General features: G+C 43.5%; 1 protein-coding gene across 3 annotated transcripts in view; it reads left to right on the plus strand.

Annotated features, from left to right (window-relative positions):
• The window catches only part of LOC126866326 (extracellular sulfatase SULF-1 homolog), a 78,218-nt gene that overhangs the window by 47,562 nt on the left and 3,450 nt on the right, over positions 1–27,206 (plus strand). Inside the window, exons 4-12 of one of the 3 annotated variants that reach the window (XM_050619780.1) lie at positions 13,049–13,370; positions 22,027–22,177; positions 22,310–22,485; positions 24,208–24,318; positions 24,509–24,801; positions 25,680–26,027; positions 26,417–26,603; positions 26,686–26,920; positions 26,982–27,161. In XM_050619780.1, coding sequence (XP_050475737.1) covers positions 13,049–13,370; positions 22,027–22,177; positions 22,310–22,485; positions 24,208–24,318; positions 24,509–24,801; positions 25,680–26,027; positions 26,417–26,603; positions 26,686–26,920; positions 26,982–27,161 — 2,003 coding nt within the window. Of the gene's footprint in view, positions 1–13,048; positions 13,371–22,026; positions 22,178–22,309; positions 22,486–24,207; positions 24,319–24,508; positions 24,802–25,679; positions 26,028–26,416; positions 26,604–26,679; positions 26,921–26,981; positions 27,162–27,206 lie in introns of all 3 variants that reach the window. The other 2 variants (XM_050619781.1, XM_050619778.1) reach the window with 2 other exon arrangements.

The raw sequence follows: 27,206 nt of genomic DNA on the forward strand, positions 1-27,206 counted from the left end.
TAGACAGGCTCCTGTTGGAAGAGCCCTCCAAGGTTTGCTCTCTCGTCTTCCCTTTAACCACGATGAAACGACATCTCTCTCTCCGACGTCCATCCGTGTCTCCCTGTTGTTTCGTCGTCCGTACCTTCTCTACACCAGCTTCTCTCTACGTACGACTATATTCGACGAGGTAGGACGTTGCTCCCTGAAAGCGGCCAGGTTTCTCAGCCTTTAAGCTCCGTCCACATCCGGCACCGGATTGGCGTCCTTCCAAAAATTTCACCACACGTGACGCTGTCCACTTCCGTAAACTGTGATATCTTCTCTGTTCGAGTAAATTCGAGTAAGATCATCTTGGGACGGCAACGTCCGTTAATTATCGTCGCGCTGTAACTCTGGTGCATTAACTTCGCTCTAGGCAACTGCGTATCGTTCCTATGTTTCCTTCGTAATTTTTTTAATTTTTTCTAGTGGACATGTCACGCAGCTACTTTGATCGTTGTTCTTTGGATATTTCGGAAATACATGGAAAAATTCTAAATATCATACGCTCGTTAGACAACTTCTGTTGATAAACTTTTATCCGAAGGATGTATATAACGAATAGATGGTTGTTCGGAGAGTAAAAAGATTCTAACATGTTCTGTATCGAGAAAAAGCGTGATAATTAATCAATTTGTCGGGACGGCATGATTCTCTTTTAGCCAGACAGCTATCCATCTTCGGTGAAATGAGTTCAAATTACACAGGCATTAAACAATCTGGCCGCGATCCGGTTTGCTCGTGACTGCCGGCTTCTGGTTACCTTTTTCTCTTGTCTCGAAAATTAAGAACCTGTTATTTTCACGGTTATGTCTTCGAATCGTGTGTTGTTTCCTCCTGCGACGTGTCGTGATGAGGGGGAAAAGAAATACGAAAGAAGAAGAAGAAGAAGAAGAAGACGAATTCACCTATAGAGGAGGTCTATTTTCTTAAGATATACGCTCTCGAGGAGATTCTTCCAGGGTGGGATCGCCAACGATCCTAGGAATAATTACGAGCCGTGAACCGCGACGACCGATCGCCGGCACCGAACAGTCACAAAGCGAAAGAGAACTGGTTTCGTTATCGTCGTCTGTTGTATGCATGCGGAGTGTCCCTGACCAGAATACCAGGGCTGGCACACAGACTAGGCGACAAATTTTCTTCGCTATCTTCGCAAGAGGATCTTGTCACGCGCGCATACATTACCCAGGCCTCACCTTTAGGCCGCGTTTGCGACCCCACGTTGTCTAACGGGCGTGAAACTAGACTTGAATTTGCCGATGCTAATTAGGTCCGAGAAACTAGTCCGTGATCGTTCCTCGCGTTGCTCACGAGCGCGGCGTGCATCTTGCGCTGCGATAATACTGAAATACATAGCGAGAAGTTAAGGGCATATAAAACCGTGAAACTGGGAGTATCGGTCGTATGTTCCGTTCCGTCGTGTTACCCGATTCCCTTCTTCGTCTCGAGTCTCGACGATCTCGAAGGTCGAATTGCAACGAAAGCCTCGGGATCATACGAGAAGCACGACCTTCGCTCCTCCTACAATCGATTCCGCGTTTTTATTAAAGTCGTCCTGTTCGCGGCTTTATGCGGCGACAGGAAGTACAAATGCGAAGCGTAGCCAGGGCAACGGTATTGCTTCGATTGTTCGACTTGGGTGCTTCGCGTTGGCAAGTAAAAACAATATGCCGCTAACTATGTGCTTGCGTATTGATCTCGCTGATTGAACGATAAGCGTGGCGTACAGTACAGTACATGTCGCTCCTCGTTGCGTGGTTTGTTTCCGAGGATGAATGCGATCGAGGAGTTTCTTTTTTTTTCGTTAAAAAAGAGTACGCAAGAGAAATTGGTATATCAAGCAAATTCTATTGGAAGTTCGAGAGTTCTGGCTTTTTAGTATGACTTACGTATTTCAGTAGAAACTACCTTCAAAGATACTATGTCTATAAGTCTTTCCCCAGAAAGTTTCTCAATTACTGTTGCGTAGGTGGGTGAAGAGTTTAAGGTTTTAGCTGATCGTACGTCGTAATTTGATTTTTTGCACAATCGTGGCTTATAGATGAACTGGATCCCAAAGCGGAAATAGTATATCTCGTTAATGAGATTAGTTGGACGTAGATTTTGAGATCCTACATGGCCTTGGATGTCCTTGCGGCACGCAGCGGTGAAGTTCTCTTAAAAGTGGCTTTCACCCTGTACGTTAAAAAACCGCTGCATTCCATTCGAAGAAATGAAGCTGACCCTGAGATCGCCTTAATGCCTACGCGTACAGAGCAATCTTGTCCACTGCGCGACATTCTTCTCCGAATTCGAGGACGATCCAAGCCCCAGCAGGTTTTATACGAATTACGTTTAAAATATATCGAAACCATCCACAGACGAGTAAATTAAACGTCAAAGAGGAATGGCGCTTCGAACGTTTTACAGGGCAGTAAAATCAGTTAAGCTTATTTAAAGGAATTGTTTCTGGTGAAGAGCAAACATGGAAAAAGGTTTCGACAGCATCTTTACACAGTGTTTTTTCGCTTTACGTTTCCCTTTGCCGGCTGTCGAGTATATAACGATAAGGCCACACACGTGCCCAAAACCACGCCAGGTATAGAACAGATTCAGTGTTGGATAAACCAAAGCACTCGAATCGAAGTGTTGAAAGTGAGAACGAGCGCGAGAAACATTCGGTGGCGCACCTTACACGAACCTGTTCACTGACATATTCTCACCACAAAATCCAACAGTCATCGAATAAGTTGCATTTCAACCAGTTGACCTGGATGCATGGTACATATTATATTATGTTTCTTAATATGTATCGGCCAGAATGATATTTGCGCCAGACTGAGCAATTTGCCTTGTGATTCGTGAAATTCGACTATGAACGATTTTTAAAAAATTGAATTTTATGGTATCGAAGTATCGCGTGTTTAAGAATTTTTCGCGTACGAACATACGAACGATCTTTTATTCAATGGCTCGATTATGTTGTTTCCATTGAAATAAACTAAATGCGTCGCATAAGCTAGAGTATGTATCTTAATAGGATATCAGATAGATCTTAATGGATCGTGCAGATACTTGGCTCACGGTGATCGACGTCCGGTAGATTTCACCGAGCAGAGATCTACTTTATGCAAATCGAACACGAAGCTACAACCGCCGTGTTATACTTATTAGCCATTCGTGGCACCTGGATCTCGTTCACGGATTCTCGGAAAAGATATCATGCGACCGTACCGTGCGCTCTAGCTCGATTCTCGTTTGCCGTGCAATGAAACGCTTTCCAACGCGAAAAACTATGAATCGTATGTAAGTATACGTTCGGGAAACGAGCTATTTAAAAAGAGTTTCATCAACCGTCACAAGAGGAGAAGTACTCTTGGCATGGTTATTAAGTTTTCCCTCGTTTCTTTGATTGCTTGTAGCTGGCAACGAATTATTATACCGCATTTTACGGCTTCGACGAATTTCTCCTGGTCAAAAGGGTGTATTTTATAATCGTTGTCGTGGAAACATTCCTGATAATTAGCAGAATTATTTTGCATAATAATTTACCAACCAATAATAGTAGCGAGCTGGCAAGTTACAAAGTATAGGCTACATACCTTTATAATTTCACAGTCCTGACACTGAATAACTTGTAATTTATGCAATTTACTTTTAAGATATTATTTGTTCCCTTGTCAAACTTTTTGCGGACTTTATATTTTATTACGTTGCAAATAATCCTTGAAGATTCATCGGTAAAACATTCAGAAGGTAGTCAAATCGTGATCATTCGGTAATTTTACTATTTCGTACCTTGACTCTCGTACGTGTGCGATGCACGGTATTTCTCAAACATTGACCCGAGTTTTAATCATTTTTTACCATCGATAGAAATATTTTCGTGACTCTTTAACAATTCTTATCAATGGTTGAGCAAGGGCGTCGCGCGGGGTGAATACCAGAGCGGATGTTCCCTTATCTGCGAGTCGTTCTCTACCGTATAATTTACGTAGGCTAGCATAGGTGTTCTTAAAACCCAATTTATCGGTATCAGATTTTCGCACGGGTGTTCAAGGCGCGAGAAAATGGCCATGTGAAGAACACCCGTTCCTTTCTGTTCGATAGAGATCCCCCACGATGAGGATGGTTATTACGAAACCACGGCCAAATCCAACAATGGTTTTTGCGAAATTGAAGGGGAGTAGGCAGAGAATGCGATAAGGTCTTGTAATATTCGCAAGACTAGAATCGTTAACAGTACAATTACAGTTAAAGTATTAAACTATGGTTTATTAACTTCACGAGGACTTGTTCGATTCATAACTAAAAAGAATAGAAAAAAAATCACTTCTACGATAACTTTTCATGCAGATACAATTTCCAATAGCGAGGAAAAAATTCTTAATCGATGGAACGATGCTTTGTTTCGTGGAATTCGCGTTCGATTCGTTCGAGCGTTCGAGATCGTATTTTCACATCGACGCAACGAAGAAACTTCTACCCTCACACGCCAGACCTAAACGGCAATAAAACAAATCCCCTTGTACGTTGTGAGTTCGCACGGTTCCGGCATGTCGTATATGGCAATCGAGTAGGTTATTCCGTGAATCTTGGATACAAGGCTTGCAAAACGGAGGGCATGAGAGGCAGAGGAGAAAGCACGAAACCGCGATGAGTTGGAAAGATGTTGGTAAACGATATATCGCGTTGTTCGACTCGCGTTTCTCGTTCGCTGTCTCATAATTCGCGTGCATTGTACATGCTCGCGGTTCTCTAAGCGTGTTCAAATAATTCTACAAACTTGGACGTCTCGTAAACATCGCGTTTCTCCTAACATCCTATAAAATATCCGATGCAGACATCTTCGATGCGGAAAAGAAATTATGAGGAGTATATTTTAATTCGAATCAAAAGTAGACTAAGGTACGCTTGAACATTTAAAATGTACGCACGTATTAAACGTAACGATGAGAAAATATATCTGGTATACTTTAACTCGAGCAAGAAGAAATATGAAAAACAACAATTTGGCAAATTGCTTAGCTTCGTCATACGGCCTCGCCTTACGTATTCTACCGATTCGAGTAACTCCATCTTACTATAATCCCATTTTAAAGTAATCACGACTCCATAGAATATTTTGAAAGGCAAGCGAAACAGCCTCCGTTCAAAAGATATCCCCGGCGCTATTCGGTGATGTACCATGCAGACGATCACGAAGGAAGGAACCGAACATAGATACAAGCGGAGATGCGCCGGTACCGCACGAAACTCTGGATGGTTCGTGAGAGGTCCTGAAGCGAGGAGCCTAGGCGTTATCGGGATAGCCAGGTCGGTGTTCTTGCTCGACTGTTCATCGTTGACGTAGTCGTTATTCTCCCTGTTCGCCGGAGAATCTCGTGGAATTCATCGAATCTCATCTACATGGATATGTACGCGATGCAACGTTGAAAACGATGAGAGATACCGATGAGGTACTTCGTAGACAGGCAAATATGTCGGATATTAAGAGATACAAAGGCAGCTGGTAGTTAACTTGTAATATTGCTGGAATATTTCGCTGGGAGTTCGTTAAGGAAGTTGAACCGTAAATGGCCTTCGAACCATCCACGTTAATAATACGCGAAGTTCCCGGTTAACCGTGGAGTTCTAAGCGTGGCTCGCGCGTTTTAACTTTGGTAATCGCAACGAGACGTTCGTTCACCGTACCTCTAGCCTCGCCGCTGGAAAATAGCTGCGTAATAAAAGGGCAGTATCAATAAAGAGAGAAATTTACAATCGGGAGGAAATTTCGAGGTAACCATCGTAGAGAAACTCGGAGTTTTCACACAAGGTACGATGGAAAAGGGATGACCAACCCCATAGCGGTTGTGGTTGTAGTGCGGAAGGGGCACGATTGAGCGTGTGCACACACGATGTGTGGCTCAGGTAGCCTCTAACTCGGGTTCGTGCAGGTGAGATTATCTAAATTTAAATCGCGCCGCGCGGCAGACCAGCGCGGAGGTGCATTGTTCGTGGCTGTGTTGCGGCTCGAGAGGACGCGCCGCCAGTTTTTCGAGTGCTCGCGTGGGACACGAAGGAAAGAGAACACCGATGCTGAAGGGGGAAACGAGGACCGGAGGCCAGACAGAGATAGAAAGAGGATAAGAGAGTGGAGAGAGGAGAGGAGGTCGAAGACGAGCCGGGCTAACACGGGGCACCCACAAGCTCGCCGCAAGATACACGAGGGTCGCACACATCGCGAGCACAAAAGGGCCCCCACGATGCAGGTGCAGCTCTGCGGATCGGTGCATTCATTGGGCTTTTGCGACCCTCTCTACGCCGTCGTCAAAAGGCGTGCGAAGCTGCCTGTGATTGGGTGAAAACGAATGACACCTTAAACCTTAAGCCGCCGGAACCACTGCAGTCTTTTCGAACAAGAGACGTGATTTTCTTCGCGTTTTCCTCTTCTGGGATTTATTCGAATCGCGAAAAAAGGATACGAGACGGGGAAATTTCGCAAGCTCTGGCAACACGTTGCACTATGCTACAACCCTAGTGTAGGTAACTAGACATCCAAATTGTACTGCTTTTAAATAAGTTTTTTATTTTCTAGAAAATGTTACGTGATCATATGATCATGATTGATTGGTTTTATCGTGTTTCATACTACTTTTGTTTGTATCTAAAGTACCTTTCCCATTCTTCGGATATCTAAAATATCGTAACTTCCTTATACACTTGCTGGCATTTCAGTTATTTACATAAGAGTTCCGGATTCCAGTTTATACAGCTTGAGACGATTGATCTTCAGTTTATAGAGGTGGAGCGCTATTCTATGGAGAGCACCCACTCAAATTCCAGGAAATGTCAGGCCTGGAAATACGTAGGAGTTGTCGTGTAGCTGATAATCGCGTTCGCGATGCAGGTGCAGCTGCGCCCGAAAGGTGTTTCTACCCTCGATGGTACAACTTGTTAACGTTTGTTCGCGAATGGATTTTCGAATACAGACTTCTCTTGTGTTCGAACTACCAACGGCCTTCCAGTAGTCTCGTTAAGAAATGAACAATTGAGAATAAACGAGGAACACGGGGCGAAATCGTTTGCTCCGATAATAAGACAAATCGGCTCCCATTATGTACATAATCACAATAACTGCGTAATGACGGTATCAACGCGAGACGAAGGCACAAATGTTATTCAGAAGCATTTTCTCTGATTAATGTTTGGTAAGTGTGGCGCTTATTAAATGTGACAATTCGCGTAATTGCGGTGCCTTCGAATTACCATGAGTTTACTTCACGGCGAAACGATGTTTTAAAGTCTTCCGAGAAATTGCAAATAACAGTTCCACGATGCACCAACGACGTTCACGATACAGTCGAACCTCAATAACTCGAACTCCTACAAGACCAAATTTTTGCTCATTCGCTTTCGTTCTACCGTAAAAATTTTTACAAGGTTGTTAAAATTTATTTTGACCGAAAAATTCGATAAGGAAAAACCTGCACAAAACTGGAAGATTGCAGCTCTTCCCTTAGAATTCGAGTTACCAAGGTTCGGCTATATTTGTCGAGACCTATACACGAGTCAGAAAAGCAAACAGAGTCTGAGAAAGGAACATCCTGACTGGTTTCATGGTTCCTAGAATCAACGATACTTTCAAAGATGCTCGTTCGTCGAATGAACTTCTCGCGTGTACGTCATCTCCTTATTACTCGTAAAAGGATATATTTTTATTGGTCTCGAACCACTGGCTCGGGATCACGAAATTTCCTCGTAATAACTGGTGATTTGTGTATAATATAAAGCTGCTATTTCTTATGTGATACGTTTTTACGGGCCTCGTTAAACTTGGCTCGCGTTGGATACATGCGATGCACCTTTAAATCGTCCGCGGGACGTTTGAAAATCCTAGAAACGGGCCGACACGCGAACGATCCGAGCCAGCTTCAAAGGGGGTTAATACCCTTGGCGCACGAAACAACCGGCCAAAATAATTGGAAGGAGACCCATTAGCGATTTGGTTCATCGCGATGCGCCGAATATAGCCACGTGTAACTTAACCTTGCTAATTCCTGTGCTGTTCGTTAATTCGGCTGTCCCGAACCCGTTGGTCCATTTTCGTGACAGGAGTCCGAAACGATGATGACAATCTTCGCAACCAACCTCCGAATTTCTTCCGATATATCTCACCGGCGCGCCGTTATAGAGCAGCTTTAACATGCTGCTATCGGATTTATGAACTGCATTGCTTGCAGCTAATCAGATTTAACTGGAGCACCAGCGGACGCAGGCTTTTGTACCATGCACTTGGGGATGGGGCTCGCGGCTCTTGTTCATTGAAATTCTTTTGTCATTGCTGAAGTACCACTGCACTGTTGGAGCGCGCTACACGTTTATCGCGGAACGTTTGCTTTTAAAATATCCGATCACCGAGCAACTTTTTACAACTTTTAAAGCGTTCTAAATTACATTATAAGAATAATTGCGTTTGTGAATGATTTGTTATTTGTCAGGTAGGTGTATAAGGTATCATCTTATTTGTTTATAGTATCACAATAATTATTTCAAATAACGTAAAACGATTATTTTATAGGAAAATGATTTTCGAGTAATCTTCAGGATCTATGTTAGGTTAGAGAATCTACGTTAAACCTGAAACGTTTGAAACTAATTTCTAGACATTAGAAGTTCGATAACCCTTAATAAGTTTCAAAATCTATGTTAACAAACTCGATGATCCGTCTAAGATTTTCAAACGACCTTTACTACCAATAACGCAATCTCTACAGAACCCCATGGTAACAACGTGCTCTTCAAATGGCCTGGTAACAACGTGCTCTTTACGACTCCTCGTAACTTTCAAGCGACCTTGACCTCCGATGCAACGACCTCGATACTATATGTTTCCGAAAAACGACACAAACAAGTTTTTCAATTTTTAACACGAAACTGAATCGTTTTGAGTTATGAAATGTTTGAACTACATGTGCGATACCATTCTAACTACGTAGGCCTCCTTCGCATTACAACCGTGTTCTTACAACACGATTTCGCCATATCACCGAGAATTGGAGAAATTGGAGAAATTCATGTAAAAACGAACGGTTTCTTAGCGCATCGTCATTCGATCTTCCTCAGTTAAGTAAGCGTGATATGATGTCCAAATTTGTGTGTGGGATTTCTGAATATTGCAACTTTTAATCCATTTTTAGTAATACTTTATATTAATTATTGATTGTTTTAATAAACATATAATATTAATAAACTGTTGAAATCTAACTGCCATTTTTGCGTTAATTCGCAACGTTTTGCGCTAAACGGCATTTTTTCGGAAACGGAACCTAACTACTGTGTTATATACCTATACACGTATAACGATATTATAAACTCACGAGACGAGAATCTATCCGCAGGAAATGGCAACCTATCTGAGAATGGCATCGCAGAATGGAAGAAAAGAAAGTAGGGCAATTGAAGTACGAGGGATGACGCGGCGTTACCTGTTGCTTCTGAAACGCAGGCTGCGGTGCTGCAGCCAGTGGCGTTGTTAAAGCGAAAACGCGCAAAGTGCTTTGGTAAAAATGCAAAAATAATAGCCAGACGAGCCTGGACGTCGTTTGATCGTAAAAAGCCGGGACATAGCAGGCCGGGTCGGTCGATCGGTCTGTCCGACAAAGCGAGACAAAAGGACGAGCCGGAGGAACCGTGATATCCTGGCGCCAGTCGCGGCTCCGAGTTCTCCTCTCTTCGGACAAACAAAACGAATATCCGGCAGGGGGGAATCGTGGAACGGTTGCTGCGGTCGATGCAGCGGATATACACGTTCGTGTAGGCGGGAATATGGGCAAGCCAATCAAACGAATTTACGAAAAGGGCACATCGAGCCAGCAAACCGCGTCGAATCGCGGACGACGTTGTAATATTTGGTTTCAGATAGAATAGAACCTCTTCTCCGATTAACGTCAAATCGTCGACATGGTGACTTAGATCCAAAAGAAAAGTCAGCTCATTTCTGTTCTTAATACAAAAGGGGTAACAGCTATAATGGACGCCAGTGTAGGAAAATTTTCCAAAGTGTTGGGATATCTGATTATATAATGGGTACTTACATTCAATACGATAGATGCGTGTCCGTAAGTGAAAGTGCAGTTAGTTAGGTACAATTGTCCGTGTCTAGCACTCGATATACTTGAACATACCGCTTTCATAAGCAAAGTATATACTGTAGGTTTTTAAAGAATGCACATTTTCAAAGAATGACGTAAGAAATGGTAGAGCAGGGCGACAGTGATAAATTGGGATGACGGGATAGCAATTAGACTCGTCGTCGACCGTCTAGCTAATCATTATTGTGATCAACGCTTAGCGTTCATCGCATGTGCTGCATCGTGCGATAGCAATCTAATTGACATTTACGGCTGCTTGGTGCATCCAGATATTTTTAGGCTGGCGCTAAGTCACTGTCACGTAAAGTGCACTTAAAGGAGATCGTGGCAACGACCTCGCAAGGATATAGGTATTATGCACGACAAGAAAACCAGATTACTCGATAGGAAGGAATTAATATTCATAAATACACTGTGTATAATTCAGCTGTCAATTGGTTATTAAAAGATATCGCTGATAAATTAGGCTGTTATCTTTCCTGTAACTCAAGAAATTTCACACCATTCGTGTTGGTCGAAAAACTAATTCGATTACGGAAGAGACAAGCCATCGGCCTTTACCGTATTCATAGCACGATGTCCAATGAGTTGAATTTATCGATAATAATTAAAGTTCAATCGTGGACGCGGTCGATTAACGCTAAGTCGAAGCGACGGACGTTTATGCAAATTTTCTTTTTAAACAGATTAACACGATCTTTTAAACCTGTTTCGTGCGAAACGCGTCTGGATATCAAAAAGTGGCCCGACAATATCTCTTAACGACGATCGGTCAAAGTTTTTCAAACGACGTTGGCAATTAATCCGCGACTACTTTTTTCTCTCCTCTCCACCTTACCCGCTAGTCTCGTGTCGAAGAAGAAACCAGGTCGAACATCCGCTCGACATCCTTTTTTCCCCCGGCGCACCGCGGGAAACGTCAGTTCGCGCGATCCGTACTCGGCTCAGTTTGAAAACCATCCCTGACATCTGAAATTGAAATATTCTCCTTTCCTCTTTCAACACTAGGATTATCGAAGCTTTCTCTCACTTGCTTCTTTACTGCGTGAATTAAATTTCCCAGAAGTGAAGTTCGGTGTGAAGTCAAATCGTAACCTGAATAGTATAAAGATCTCTAAAATAATCAGTTAAACTAAAAAGAATCTACACCCGTATACATCGATACAAACGTGTGCGTTAAGTGGTTAGAGGACAAGATAAGAACGATGACTCAACTGTTTCGAAGATAGAAAGCAAGAATATTGCAAGATTACAGCCATTCGAAGGTGACTAAGTACATTGCACTGGTGCTAATGACAGGTTACGATAAAACCCAGACAGATCAAAGATTCTATTACGATGTCAGTGACCAGTGATTGTAGACTAGCGACTGTACACGGCTGGAATCGTTCAGGCGATAACGTAAGAGGATCGCTCGTGGAATTTTCGCTCCAAGACTCGTTCATTCCAGGAAGATTTACTGTTCTTTATATCTATTCGACAAGGCGGTCCTTTATTGAGATGTCATCGTTTAACACAAAACGAGAGTAATGCGATTGGACCAGCTTGGTGGTCCTGGCCCGGCAAAAAGTTGCCCCGTCTCCCTTCAGAAGCTCCTCTTCGTGCAAACTGTTATAAATAAGCCCCCGCTTAGAGGCTATCCGATAGTGAAACGCGGCTACAGGTATGTAAACGCGGCTACCACGAAAGGGACGGCGTGGTACTTTTGAATTAATTATTTGATGGTGCCCCGTATGAATAATTCAACGCTACCCCCCCCCCCCCCTACCCCGAGATGAATCTTTCGACGTGTCTGTATACCAAAGGCTCCACGGGTAGTGGAAAATGGGATTGCCTTTTGATTTATCGCGGACGAAACGAAAATCTTTCCCTTCTGGAAATTTCTCCCCGGAATTCTCCTAGATCAGAATCGAATCCGTGAGAAATTGAAAATTTTATCATTCAAGGTGTTTTGTTGTTTAAAGTATTTCGAATAGATTCTAATTGAGTATCTTAGAAACTAAACTGATCAGATCCACTTTTTGTTATTGGATGTTAATATTTGGTGATCAATAAAGAGACAATCGTGGAAGTAAGGATTAAAATTTATCGTTAGGACAGCTTACAGACATCGAATGGCTGGTTATTCGACGCACAACTATTCTTTCCTTCCTGTTGTTTCTCTTTAGGTTCTTTCGAACGAAGGATAGAAGACGGTAAATAGAAAGTTAGAAGTGCGAGAAAGTTACATTCTCTTAATCGATCGATCGAGTGGTGGTTCCGTGGAGTAAGCCGCGTTTTTCGGTTCGACTGCCGGGTGAAATAAAAGCAAAACATTAGGGAGGGTAATCGATCTGTTACATGAGTCAGTTCCTGCGACGAACCGAGCGTGTCCATAGCACATTAATTACTATTGCGATAGCCAGTGTTAGAGATCTTTCTTTCATTAAGTCCGCCTGAAACGAGCTCGCCACTCCTTGGTGTCATTATTCACTCGATAGCAACATTCTGATCCATACTTTTTCCCAAACGCACTCGATCTTCCAGTTTACGTGTCGCCAGTATATAAAGAATAACAATTAACTAATCTAGAATTCGTACGACAGTGAGAATTATGAATTATACAGTCACTTTAACCACATAGGTAGAACTAGTTAACAACACACGTTCTTGCTACACACAGCTCAACCATGACGTGTATCCGTGTGCATTCTGTCAAATACTCACCCACTCACCCATAACCCTAGCGCTCAGGTCACTCGTCCTACGTACACATACGCACACACGAATTCGCAGTTGCAACTACTAATCACGAATCACAGGAAAACAGGACAGATTAATTCAAACCTACAATCAATTTATAGAAACGAGTTTCCTCTAACTATTCGGAGGTTTAATTTAATTCACGTTATCGCAAACACACGTTTCAGGTTACTTTGGCAAGTATCTGAACAAGTACAACGGTTCGTACATACCGCCAGGCTGGCGAGAATGGGGCGGTCTCATAATGAATTCACGGTACTACAACTACAGCGTGAACATGAACGGGAAGAAGATAAAGCACGGCTTCGAGTACAGCAAAGACTATTACCCGGACCTGATAGCGAACGACAGCGTGGCTTTTCTACGCCAGAGTAAACACAATTTCGCCCGGAAGCCGGTGATGTTGGTCGCGAGTTTCCCGGCGCCTCACGGTCCCGAGGATTCAGCGCCGCAGTTCTCGCACCTCTTCTTCAACGTCACTACACACCAGTAAGTACCGAGTAACTTTGTCATTTCTGTTTGCCTTCGTTATCGTGTCGGGCAAGATATATCTGGGTCAGTTCGTTAGCCCCGGATCAGAAATTTATTTGCCAATTACCAAAGATTCTGTCATTTCGAGCATACGCTTTCAATTAACGTTTCATGTACGCTTGACGGTTCACGAAAGGATTTGAACTTGTTTTCCACGGAGATCCTCAGAGATCGCAATTTACCTTCTTTTCTCGAGCATCGCCCCAAGACTATTACGTTAAGCTGCAGAGATATACGATAACGATAATCCTTTTGACGCATTAAATCGCGTGGAGAAACGTGTAGGAGGCGATTTGCTATTTTCTGCATAGAGATCTCAACATCGGATTATAGGATAAGTTGGACTATTAACCTGACTGCTGTATACTCTTATGGAGAATCGGTGGTTTTATGATATTTGATATCCTGACGATTTATAGGATATATATAGATCATCAGCAACGTAAGATTATAACACTGGAAAACTATTTAAGACAAGACTAATCTAGTCTTAGAAATAACTAGTCTTAGTCAAACTAGTCTTAGAAATATTATTAGACTAGTCTTATAAAATTGGTGTATCTTTCTTTACAGAAAATGATCTGTGTCACTTTACACTATACCATGCTATAGTTGATTCTCTTGGCTCATGACGCAGTATAAAAAAGGGCTTGATTTATACCATCCTCAAATGTTTGACACTTTCTTTTCCTCGGTTAGAAAATCAAATGGCCTTGTCCAAGTACTTGAAGCTTCCCATTTTCTCGACAAAGGAATCATCCACGATACACAGAACGGTCATTCCTTGTAATGTCGTCTTCACAGACGAGCGTCTAGTGGAGAAACGTACTGGCTTGAGAGAACTTTTGAATTTATTTTATACCCTTAGACTTTTATACTTAATTTTACATCCTCTTAAAAAAATCACCAAAATACATTACATACAATATTTTCCCAAATACAGGATTATACATACAACAAAACACAATGTACAATACCTATACTCTATACGGTAGAGCAATATCTAATGGCGTGAAAAAACCAGTCCAAGCTGTTCTACCTCGATGATTACACTTCCAATCCCCCCGACGTGATGCGTTTCATTTTCATTCACCATGACGAACGGTAACATGCGAGCGTACCATAGACGTCGACGCCACCATACACGCGCTTCCTGACAACGAGAGCCGTTTCTACGAAGAACCCGTGCGCGTGCACGCGGGCGCCAGCCATCCAACGTCCGGTGTCAAAGTTTTCTCAAGCTGTTGGACATTCAGGCGTCGTTCTAACGAGGATATACACGGGACGGGGCGATATTCGTAACGGTCTGGCGCGACAACGAGAAGAAGAATCGCGAACGAAAACAAGGAACAACGGGGGCTGAATTCGCAAACGGACGTCGGTGAAGTCGGTGGATGATTTGACAGCGTGTAAAGGAGAGAGGAAAGAGAAAGAGATAGAAACCAAAGGCGAAAAAACGAGAGACACAGAGGCACTCTAGACTAGACAACCGGATAGATAACTGCAGCCACGATGTCATCGTCGCGTGATGGAGTACCCTAGACGGGGTGGTGCAGTGTGTGCGATGAAAAGCACTAAAAACGTGCACCCCTCTTGGTAGTCTCGTCTCGCCCCTTTGGACAACGCCCCGTTATTGTACCTCCACGATGCAGGTATTATATTCACCTCTCTGTTCCACGATGGAAAAAAACGTATCTTTTGTCTCTGTCCTCTGGCAGTTTCTCCATCTCCTTTTCATTCTCGTCCTCTCGTTTGGTTTCTCTTCTCGTTGGCCGGACACGAGCCTCGTACCTGAACGACTTGTACACGCGATTCAGACGGCGACAAGGAGGAGAGAAACGCGTGACGTTTTCGCGAAGGGTCTTTTGTGAACGGGGGACTACAGATTGCCTCATTGTACGAAGTATTTTTGCTGGATCGCATTTCCCGTCGGGATCGATTCTAAAAAGAGATCTTCCTCCTATTTCATTCGACTCCACCATAGGATACCCCTCGCGTCGGTAAACCTCGTGGGTGGATACCGTTTCCATTTGTCGATCTTTTCTTTTCCATGGATCGCCCCCCGTCTGCAACTTTGTCTCGAAGATAGAATTCTTGCGGGGATTAGATCGACGCTATTACGAAGAAAATACTGGAAAAGCGTGGTAGTCGTTGCGTTCCCTATCCATTTTTTTGTCTTCTTACACGCAGCGATTTACTTAGCGCGATACGATCATTTCGTGTACCTAGATACCTCGTTTCCTTGGGCGGCCTCTAGGGAAAAGGAGCAACGACACGGTGCAATTCACTGCCGGATTTTCAGGCTGAATGCGTGCCGGCCCACAACAGCCAATACTACTTCAGGCTAGAACTACGCACAGTTTCGACTCGAAACGAGCGGATCGTCGTCTGGTTGTACGGTGTTCGAGCAATTGAAGCGCCAAAAAGAACAAACGTTCGAATACTGCTGGTTGGTTCGTTGAAACGTGTGTAAACGTACGTACCCGTTCACACGAACAATTGCCACGAATTGAAATGAAGCCTCATAAAGTCGCGTACCACGGGAGAATTCTATTCCTGCAATGGTACTGTTCGACCAATACGCTTGTTTCATTCTACAGGAAATTGGAATGGGATATTTAGCTGGTTATTTTCTTTTCTATACCTTGGAGAATCGGCGAATCGAAACGTAACGCTGTAAACTATAATTAAACGCGATCCATAGTGGCCTGCATCGTAGCCGTTTAAAGAAGTTACGGGGGCGAAGCTGGTCGTTTAATTCCATAACCGGGATTTTAATTCCGCTCTCGTACATCACGCCATTCTCTTGTCGCGTCGTTCAAAAGCCAATCGAGTGAGAACGTGAGAGTGAGAGGGAGTGAAATTAATGCGTGTGCTGTAGCACGCGCAATTACGTGCTTTCACGACGCTTTTAACTCGCTGCCTTGCCCTTAAGCAGCCGTTGGCCGAGTCGTTTCACTCGACGAATTAATATTTTTTTCCCCTTTTTTACCCCCGCCGCTCGATCGAGAACGATTCGAGCGACAAGCAGCACGAAATCGGCTTTACGACTCCGGTAATATCCCGATCGAATTTCTTTCTTTTCTATGCCTCGAGCGATCCAAAGCGATGATTCATGGATCAAATTGTATCATTTAATCTTGCCATTTTTTACTTCGATTTTATGGCACATGGTAGATCGACGCTTCTTTCTGCCCATTAGCTATTATACTCCGAATATTAATACAACGTGATTGTAATCTTTTTTATTGAATCTCTTTTTAATCGTTACGAATTAAGAGAATATCTAAGATATTCAAAATGACTCATAACTTGTATAAGTTTTTTACAACAGCGTATTTTATGGGATTTGAATAGTTGTTGGTAAAATATACGGATACAAATCAGTTTCTCTCTCACTATCGCATGTAGTAACTAATATGTTTCCTATAACATGTAGATTTATTATTATTTACAACGTTCTCGATTTGTTTCTGCATCTGTACTACATCTGATCTACATGTTGTACTGGCATATTTACGTCTTCAATTACTTTTTCTTACGTCGAATAATCGGAATTTTTCTTAAGAGTAGCGACGCGTTAACAATACTGATCGCGGAGCTGATACGAACGACTCGTGACTCGATCGTGGCAGGTGGAATGGGAGAGTCGTGGTGCGTTTCGCGAACTGATCGGCCGCAATTTACTTTTACGAACTCCACGGCATTCTTATCTGTTTTATGCAATATCTGATAAGCGGTCGTCTTACTGCGACACCAGGAGACCGTATCGATCGAGACTCGATTGAAATCGAGAGCAGTGCGACTTTTCATCGGAAACTAGGGAAAAAGGTGAAACGTAATTTACTTGACGAGAGAACGAGCGTCTCTTATCGCACACCATCAAACAGAATCGAAAGGAAATCTTAGCAGGATCTCTCGAGGATTTGATTAAATTAAGGAAGAGAGTCGAGAAATTGAAACTTAATGAACGCTACTAGAGTGCCATTGAGATTTAGAAACTAAAAAAACATATCGAGTGTTTTTATCATCGTACTTAAACGCTTACTTTGAATAAATACTATAAGAACAACTTAGTCCATTAACAAAGACAACGTCAATGACCCAAGGGAGAGAACTGCTTTAATCAGAACATCTATACATTCGGAGCGAATCAATCTTCCAAAGTTCTCCTCGTGCCAACGAGGTCAAGATAAACGAAACACGCCGCGTGACGTGTGCACTTTTCGAGGGGCCTAGCCTAACTAATGTAATCTAAATCCAGAGCTAACAAGAGCAAAGCACCTTAGTCGACGTTGAAACGTTCTATGAAAAGGAAAGACACGTTAATTTCAAGATTTCAGTAGAAAGAGGCTTAACTAGTCTGACACTCGACTGAGTCACGTCGATGACCGATCGGAGACCAATCGAGGACCAAAAAAAAGGACTGGATATTTCGGTTAAGTTAACCAATTTACTTTGATCTAAATACGATATTTTCTCGTTCTTTCGTTGCTACATTACAGGTTAATGATATGTCTTAATATACAAATTTAATTGTTCTATGCAAAGTTGGAGATTCAATTTTAAGATGTTGAAGCTAGGGCTCAAGTAATCCTACATTCGACAATTTCTACGATCTTGAATACAGCGACGAGCTTCATCGATTCGAAGGGGACACGCGAACAGATCAACTGGTGGTTTCGTCTTCGTTTCCACGTGCTCCATGACGTTCACCGTCAATTAATACGACCGATCTACTGTAATCTGGTCGCAGCATTCGTGTTAATGGCCCCGTGCCATTTTAGGGACAGTGGTAGACGCGCGGACACGGGTAAAGCAGCGTTATCGCGCGTTTACGAGACACGTTTATATTTTGACAGCACCCTTTCACCGTAACTAATCCGTGGGCGCGGGAATGGAGTTTATCAGAGATTTAGCTTGTATTAAGTGCGGCCGTGTCGCGGGGCAGCGACGTGGTTCGCCGCAGGGTCCGTTTTAATTCCAGCGAAACGCGCCCAGCCCTGTTAATATCACCACTGATCAGATAATCGAAATTTATCGTCCGAGTAATTAGCGGAAGGAATTTATGCCACCATTACCGTTAGGGAATACAGATCTCCGCCTGTTTTTAGGGAGGAGAAATTAATCGCCGTAAAATCGGATTCGAATTCGTTTCGCAGCGTACATTTTTCTGATTAGGGTAGTGCGATATTAACTAGTCATGGGTTAAAGATTTATCTGGGGAGACATACAAATCTGGAAAATTTATTTCGCATAATTATTAGGTTGATGTATATGAAATGTTTGAATTCGAAGAACTAATATCATTAAATTTTGCCATTTAGTCAATTATCAATCATGATAATTAAATATACGAACTTGGATATGTGCAGTTGAAGTTTCATTTGGAAAGGAGTTCAACAATTCAATCCACAAGTCGGTAACTGGTGGAAACAGCGATGATCAATTAACAAGACAAATTTCAGTTCGTTAGTATAGAACTACTGTACATTTTTTCTCCATTTAGTCGTCATCCTTTTTCTCTGAAAAATCGCGGTCACGATCGATCGACTGTTGGCGCATCGCGGTCACGATTTCCACCGACTTTCAGATTTGCGTAGATCGCGCGACCACGAGACCCAATGGCGTTGGAATTGATCAACGAGGCGTGGGTAAATATGTGGCGACACAGCGTACGCGTATCGGCTTGATCGCAAGCGGAGAGACACGAAAGAAGAGGTTGCTTGACTGCGTCGAGTTTCTTTGCTCGAGAAATAAACAAGAAAACCGAAGAATTGAACGGACAGAGATAGATAGGTTCGATTCGATGGCGTCTTAGATCGTTAATAGTGCACCAACGTGAAATATGTCGATCGAAACGTTTGCTGGTCGAACGAGCACAGCTCGGTTATTTGTACGAGTCAATTCGAGACGTGTGCATTCGCAACGTCTCGACAATCGATCCCTTGTGATCGGGCGCGTGCTTCGTTACTCGTCCAGAGTTCTTTCCACCAGTCACCGGTCGAAAAGAATAAAAGAGAAAGCGAGCTCTTCAATGGAGACTATTACCAACGAACACTTATTTTTCTTCCGTGTACGTGGCCTCCTTTTGCTACTCCTTACGACACTCCAAGTTGCTTGACAGCCATTTCGAGTGCCTCAAATATCGATTACCTTCGATACGCCCGATATCCTTGCCAACGTCCACTTTGAACGCGAATGTCTTTGTAACCTTGCCCCTCGATATCGTCCATTATAAGAGAAGAAATACTTTATGAAGTATTAAAGCGGTATACATTTAAGCCCTCGTAAATTGTTAGCACAAGCCTTGGTAATATCTGAAATATTGAACGTTTATAATTCCGTGATTGGAATGCCGAACAATAAAAGATGAATAAAAAGTCTACTTAGTATTCCTGAAGAGTTATGTGTCTGGAAGAACGATGAAAAGAAGTATCGATATTGATTCTGGAAGTGAAACGCGTAATGAATCGAGCACGTTTAGTAACGGAACGGCGCGACTTAAACTCCATTGTGGCATATGCAAACAACGAGACGTTGCGCCTATTCAACGGTTCAGACAGTGAAAGTGATGATCCGCGAAACATCGGATACTATTTGGCGTCTGTACGATATCAACTTTCCCCATTATTCGCTCCTCTTCAAAGAAACCCAGCTTTCTCAAGCGTGGACGTTGCAACTTCGAACCTAACGAAGCGTTGATCAAGTGCATGGAGAACCAGGTCGGCGCAAGCACGAAACGAATGTATATTTAAATTGTTCCATCAAAGGCGCTGGAGAATGTAATTCAAAAATTCAAGAAATCGCAAACTTGAAAATTCGAAATCTCGAGAATTCGAAAGTTCCAGATCTCGGGAATTCAAGATTTTAGAAATTCAAAGATTGGAAATTTCAAAAATTCAAGAATTTAACAACCGTTCCACGCGACACCAGTTGCAGCACCACCAAATCGGCTAACCGACTGGATCGCAAAGGGAGTAAAAGCACGCGAGAAGGAACCGCGCGGTGCCGAGATCGCGCGAAGAAATCGATTGTCCTCGGTTAGACGCTCTATAATTACCCAGGGAAGGCAGTCGATTAGCGTTCCAGCGCGTGCAGCGACGGTTCGCTTTTCAAGTGGTGCGCGCGTGAGGGATGCACGCATAGAGACAAAACACGCGCGCGGATTTCAGGGATACCGTGTGCGCGAGCGAGACGAGAGCGGGAAGGTGGTGCGGGGGCACGTGTCTGGGTGCAAATATAATCGTCGAGTGTCTCGCGGGGAAGTTAAGTGGCCGTGGCGAGCCGGTGCACGCAGAATAGGCTGCAATTAAGGAGCCCAGACGAAATATACATGGACGGTAGACTGTAGAGGGGATTGGAAGGGAGGGGAATGTTCTGTATCAGGACGGACGACGATATTCTTCGTTCGGGAGCCACCGTCAGATTGCGAGCTTTATTTTAAATTTGCATAAAGACTCGGCCTTCCTTTTACTTCTCTGCACCGCAGCAACGTTTGTGCAAACGAAAAGGCAATCCGAGGAAATTAACGCAAACCACGTTCTTCTTTCTTCAAACTCCAGCCAGTCTTAGATTCATCTACCTCGCTTCGAGCTTCGAGTACACTCTTTCCCTTCAGAAATCGTAGATTCGTTGTTTGGAGAAATCTCCTCCGGTTTGCCGTTCATTTTCTTAGATTTCGTTGAAAAGGGGGCGTTTCTATTCGGATTTATCGCTGCAGTCGTTGGATTCTCGTTGGAACGTTGATTGAACGAGAACAGAGGGTGCATTGCTATCGCGTTAGGTGGTGTTCCTCTCGCTCGTTTTTCGCGAAAATCCAGCACGGTCTCGCTTGAAGCGAAACGAGATTCCACGGGATCCGCGTCATAGGTAGCGGACAGCTATTGCGCACGCGAAACGCTCGTTTTCATGCACCGTCGACACGCATCGCCGTCTCTCTTCCCCGGACAAGGTCTCAATTTCATTTCACGGGAATTAATTTGGAATTAGGGAGAGTAGTCGTGGAATTCGATTAAACGTTCTGCCTTTTAATATCTCGAGAATGGGCGTGTAACAATCTATAATAAGTACGTGCAGCTAGATAGAAAAGTTACAACGCGTCGAATACTCTTGCTACCCTTCTGGGCTATCATAGCTCTCTATGAAATTCCGAACAACTGGCCTGTAAACCTGTTCTCGCGTCTCGTACGATGGTCCATCGGGTAAGACAAAGAGATCCAGCACGTTCGAGCCGAGCATTTCTGAAGGACGTGGAGGAAGGTGAAGGGCCAATTACCCATAATTTTGTGTCTCGCGTAATTGGTGGAGAGCTAGATGGAAAGAGGAAGAGAAAGGAGGAGAGAATACGGCGTCTCGAGGATCCATCGCGTTTCACCTACTCGTTGCATCGAACTCTCGTTCGATACTCGAGATTAATTCAATTTCCCCTGGCCAGTTCGGATTCTGCATGCTAACGTGCTCGAATCCTAGTTACAGAAGCCTCGAGCCACTTAATCGGCTAACCAGGCTATTCGTCGAGAGCTCTGATCGAAGCCAAACGAGTAGCTTAAGCGGCGAAAGTCCTTTGACGAGTCCTGTTTCACTATACCCAATATGATCTTTTTCGTTTCAGCACGCCGGCTTACGATTACGCGCCGAATCCTGACAAGCAATGGATCCTGCAGGTGACGCAGAAAATGCAGCCGATTCACAAACAGTTTACGGATCTTCTGATGACCAAAAGGCTACAAACGTTGCAGAGCGTGGATGATGCGGTGGACAGGGTACGGTGATTCATTCGTTTAGAAACGTTTCTGCAGACACGTATTAATTGAAGCTCTTGCCACGGTCGCGTCAGGAGAACCACTCGTTTCGCCGGAACGCTCGTTTATTTTTGTGCGTCCGCTTGTTAACAGATTTACCAAGAACTGAAAGACCTGGGGGAGCTGGACAACACGTACATCATCTACACGTCCGACCACGGTTACCATTTGGGACAGTTTGGCCTGATCAAAGGAAAGAGCTTCCCGTTCGAGTTCGACGTCAGGGTACCGTTCTTAATCAGAGGACCTGGAATCGAACCTGGCACCATGTAAGCATCGCACGTTGTACGATTATTTTGATTCCACGTAGGCCGAGCTGCGTGTCCACTTCTCGGACTCGTCGTGCCGGGAAGTGTATCTTCGTAGGTAGTTATAAGTAGGACAAATAAACGAGTCATCATGAGTCGGTTGAGCGCGCGAAGAGGAGGCGTGAAGTTGTAAATCACGCAAGTTAGATGAAGACTAGTGGCTGTATTTGGATAAATTGATTCGCCAGTAGAGAAAGATTTACAGTTGTAACCGGCCGTACAATCGTTTAGGCATTCTGAACTTTACTTTCGCCATTCCATACTATCTTGCGCTACTGGGTATCTCTCTTCCATAATCGGTCATTGTCTTGCAACAATGTTGCACGTGGTGAATCGGTAGTTACCGTCAGGATGGTAGCGTTGCTCCGTAAATTGATGTGCGAATGGGCTAAAGCACAAAAGCACACGCGATAATTTCGGTCGACGTGCCTGGCCATTGCCGTATGTTGCATTCGTGTTGTTATATTCCTGGCAAAACGGTGCATTTACGCGTCGAACGTACGATCGCGTTCGTGCCCTTAAATCCACGCGTCATGACGAGATTACGCTCGCGATAAATAGAGCGTATTAGTACGCGTATAAGTGATCGTTGTCTGATCGTCTTCTGGAATTACGGCTGCGCGCAGCAACTTCGGAAACGATAAATTATCGGGGCAAACTCGGCACGGGGAGTAAAAGACAGTCAGCTAACAGACGAGACAGCTCACTGTTTTCGAGTTGCCAGACTACCGTGTGAACGCGAACCCTCGGCCATTCGCGTATAAATTGAAGCAGAACCGTGTCTGTTATAAACATCGTCGTTAGGTTAATACCACGGCGCGGCGTGGGGCAAGTTTGCTTCCGCGTGCAATCCCTTCTAGATTTAATAAACGGCGCCTGGTTTCTGCCACGAGGCGGAGCAATACCACGGTTCGTTTGAAAAACGCGATGTGTTGCGGAAAAGAATATTGTTTTCTTTCGAATGAAAGTTTTCGCGAAGCGATGAAAACGTTCAATCCTTTCACGTTGCAACACGCGAGAAACTCGGGCAAATCGTCAAATATAATTATTATAATTTGTCATCTTAACTGCAAACGTTGGCTACAAAAGTTAAAAACACGTACATATCTTTGTATTTAATGCCACAAGTGTAAATAATTATTTCCTATATTCTTTGTTCGAAATTCTTCGTCACTTTATTACGCCGCCATAGGGTTGATATTGGCTTCGTCCTTGCGATACTCAAATGTCAGGGGTGAAATTGTTTAGCTCGATAGAGCAAATATTATGACTGATAGATCGCGCTTCTCGGGGCTATTGTTGCAGTTTTTATCAACTGCTTGCTCGTGCATCATTACGACTGACCTCCACTGGTATCTAGTAATCTACGACAATTTCTGAATAATCTTGTTGGAATGGAAATACATTTAGATTAAAAATTTAAGATTTAAAATACAATAGTAGGAGTAAGAAGGCGAACTGTTATTATAAACTTTGCTAGATGTTTCCCTAAGCCCTACAAACGTTCGAAATTGAACAATACCGAAAAATCAAAGATCTATAACGCGATAAAACGAGATGAAAGGAATGGGATTCGAAGGACGAAATATCAGAATATTCGCAGCGACTTTACCGAACCGGTATTTACCCCAAGGGTTGAGCTGCAATATTGGATTACTATAAAGCATCTATATGACGTTGCAGAGTAGACGACATAGTTTTGAACATCGATTTGGCGCCGACGTTCTTGGACATAGCCGGCGTCGAGACGCCCCCGCAGATGGACGGTCGTTCTTTTAAGAAACTCTTTCAGAAGTGAGTACATCACTAATTTTTTCGCCATACACATATATATCGTGAACTAAATTCCATGTTGAAAGACAATTACCTACTCGTGGGTTGAATAAGACGAAGAAAGATAAAATGAGACAAAATTGCCAAGCAAGAGAATCGAGATCTTCGGATCGTAAAAACTTGATTCTTCAAGAAGAATCGCATGTTGCAGTAAACATGGAAGAAGATCGAAGTTTAAGTGGCCGGATACGTTTCTGATCGAATCTTCCGGACGTCGTGAAACTCCGGAATCGATCGCAGAATCGAAAGCACGGGAAGCCAGGAGGCAGAACCAAACGTTGGCGAAACAGCACGCGAACGCCACGCCGGAAGAGGAAGAAGACAACGTTGCCGATCCAGACGCCGAACACGAGTCGGAGCATCGATTCTTGGAGAATGATACAGGCAGTGATCAAGACATTTCCGAGGATGACGATTTCGAGGACTCGATCATCGACGAATCGAGTAAGATATTTGCCTCGTTTTATTGCGGATTATCAAATCGTAATTCCTGCTCTTTATGTAGCCTTTCCCTATTTGGGACGCGGTTTCCCCTGCAGGAAGGCGTAACACTTCACGCTGACCTTTTCGCGGCAATAAAATTGCTCTCCGCTTTGGAGAGCTGCAATCTCGCATTATGATCCGATCTTTCAATGAATAAATTACTCGAAGCCGGAGATTTACACAGAGCCGACGACGGAATTAAGCAAAGCGTAGTCGTTTCGGTTAGATTAAATCGAAAAATTCGAACAAAGATAGAAGATCCGCAAAGTCGAAGAAAAACTGTTATCTTGCTTATTTGTATTCTGCGCGCTCTTTGATCGGCCTAATTAAGTCATCGACAGAAGCAATTACTTAAGCGATTAAGATCGATATTCTTTAAGCTTGTATCGGATTCAGATTTTCTTAGAAGCGTAAAGTTTTAATTAGTTTCGACAGTCGCTGTATCTTGCGACACGGAAAAAACATCGAAGAAACTTCTTCTTCGGCTACGTCCAGGAATTCGACGTAATTGAAACTCGCGGTTAAGTCGAACGAATTCTTATTCAACCGGTTTGGATAATCACGTTGAAAAGGGGCTCGAATCCCTCTGAGGTCGGACGTAAGTCTTGTCGAAGTTTCGCTAGTCGGGATTTACGCAATGATCAAAGTTTAATCCCATTTTATTGGTCCGCGCACCCGGTTCTTTCATAAAATCTCCTCTCGTCGCTTTCCTTCGCTATGGAATGGGATTTCCAGTTGTAACTACGAAGGACGGACCCCGAGAAGTGAATATTCTCAAGGAACACGATTGCAAGAAAATAGCGGCGAATAACCGTAAAATGATGATCTCCGCCTTTCAGACTCTGATCCACACCTGGATAATAGGGTTCATCCTGTTCACTCATCCTTCTCGTCGAAGCACGAACGGTTGGCCATCGAGTGCTCGCGACCGGAAGTCCAGACGAATTGTATTCCAGGTCAAAAGTGGCGCTGCGAGAGGGAAGGTCACCGATGGAGGAGACACAAGTGCAAATATGCCGCCCCTTCGCCAAGGATGTCGAAGAAATGCGCCTGTTTCACGCCAAATGGAGTCGTTTATACCAGATTGGAGTCGAATGATTACATCGATGGGCATCGATATGGCTTTGGCAGAGACAGAAGACCCACAGATGTGTATACGGACGTGGCCAGATATTTTGCTAGACGAGGTACCTCACGAGACCTAGCCATTTCATTCAATTTATTTAGTAACGTTTTCGAGATTAAAAATATTTTAATAATGTTGAGTGTTTTAATATCATGAAATATCACATTTACGACGATATGGGATATGCGAATCACTCAGGAAAGAAATTGATGCACATAATTTTCTAAAAATTTCTTAATGTTAGTAGAGCAGATGCGTGTTTAGGTATTGAGAAATTAAAAAGTATTTCCGACATTCTTATGCTTTTCCAATAAAAATAAAAATCAATTGGTTTTTTGTCCCGTGCCATAAAAAATCATTTTGGTTGATTAAAAGATCAATAAGGGGATAGGATGCAGAGATTAATAATTCTTAGTAAGGAAGGAGATCATCGTTCACGATTTTTCTCAGGCAAACGAGACGTGTCAGATATGGACAGCGAAGATGTTAGTCGAGATATCGACGGGAACGATGATGACTATAATGATGGTGACCGGGACCGACGAGCCATCGACGAGGAGGACGACGAGGACTTCTTCCAGGAACTGAACAGCCTCGCGAACGATGTTAAGAGGGAATACGTAAACTTGATCTTCAGGTACGAAAGTTTAGAAAGTCGTTGATGATTCGTTGGATAAGACACGAACGTTTCATCGTAATGAATGTGCTCCTAGGGACAGGTTTGATAACCGAACGTCGAAAGACGAGTCTCTCGAGTTCGATAATTTAAATGAATCTGAATACTCGATCAATGACTTCGATCCTAGTTTGGATAAAGTAGTCAAAGGACGGCTGAACATCGAAGACGTGGTAAAGAGGCACAGGAGGATACGGAGGAGTGTCGCGAAGAAAGACACTGTTGAACATGTGACGAAGATCATGGAGAGTATAGAAGAAGAACTTGATGATTTAAAGGTATATACTTGTAATATAACAAATTTACGGACGAACGTATCATCTTCATTCTCATATGTAGGCGACCCAAGCACGGCAATCAGAATCAAAAAGAACGTTTCCACCGAAATGTTCGGTTCTTCCACAAGGAGGCGTGAACTGCTCAGAAACCGTGTACCAAGATCCCAACGAATGGCGAATTTCGAGGCGAGAAATTGAACAACAGATCAGAGAAATGAGGTTGCAGTTGGAAACTTTAAAGGTGAGCATCGAAGATACGTGTTTTATTTCGCACAAAGTATGCATG

This window comes from Bombus huntii, chromosome 6 (assembly GCF_024542735.1).
Source record: "Bombus huntii isolate Logan2020A chromosome 6, iyBomHunt1.1, whole genome shotgun sequence".
In the NCBI taxonomy this organism is placed as follows: Eukaryota; Metazoa; Arthropoda; class Insecta; order Hymenoptera; family Apidae; genus Bombus; species Bombus huntii.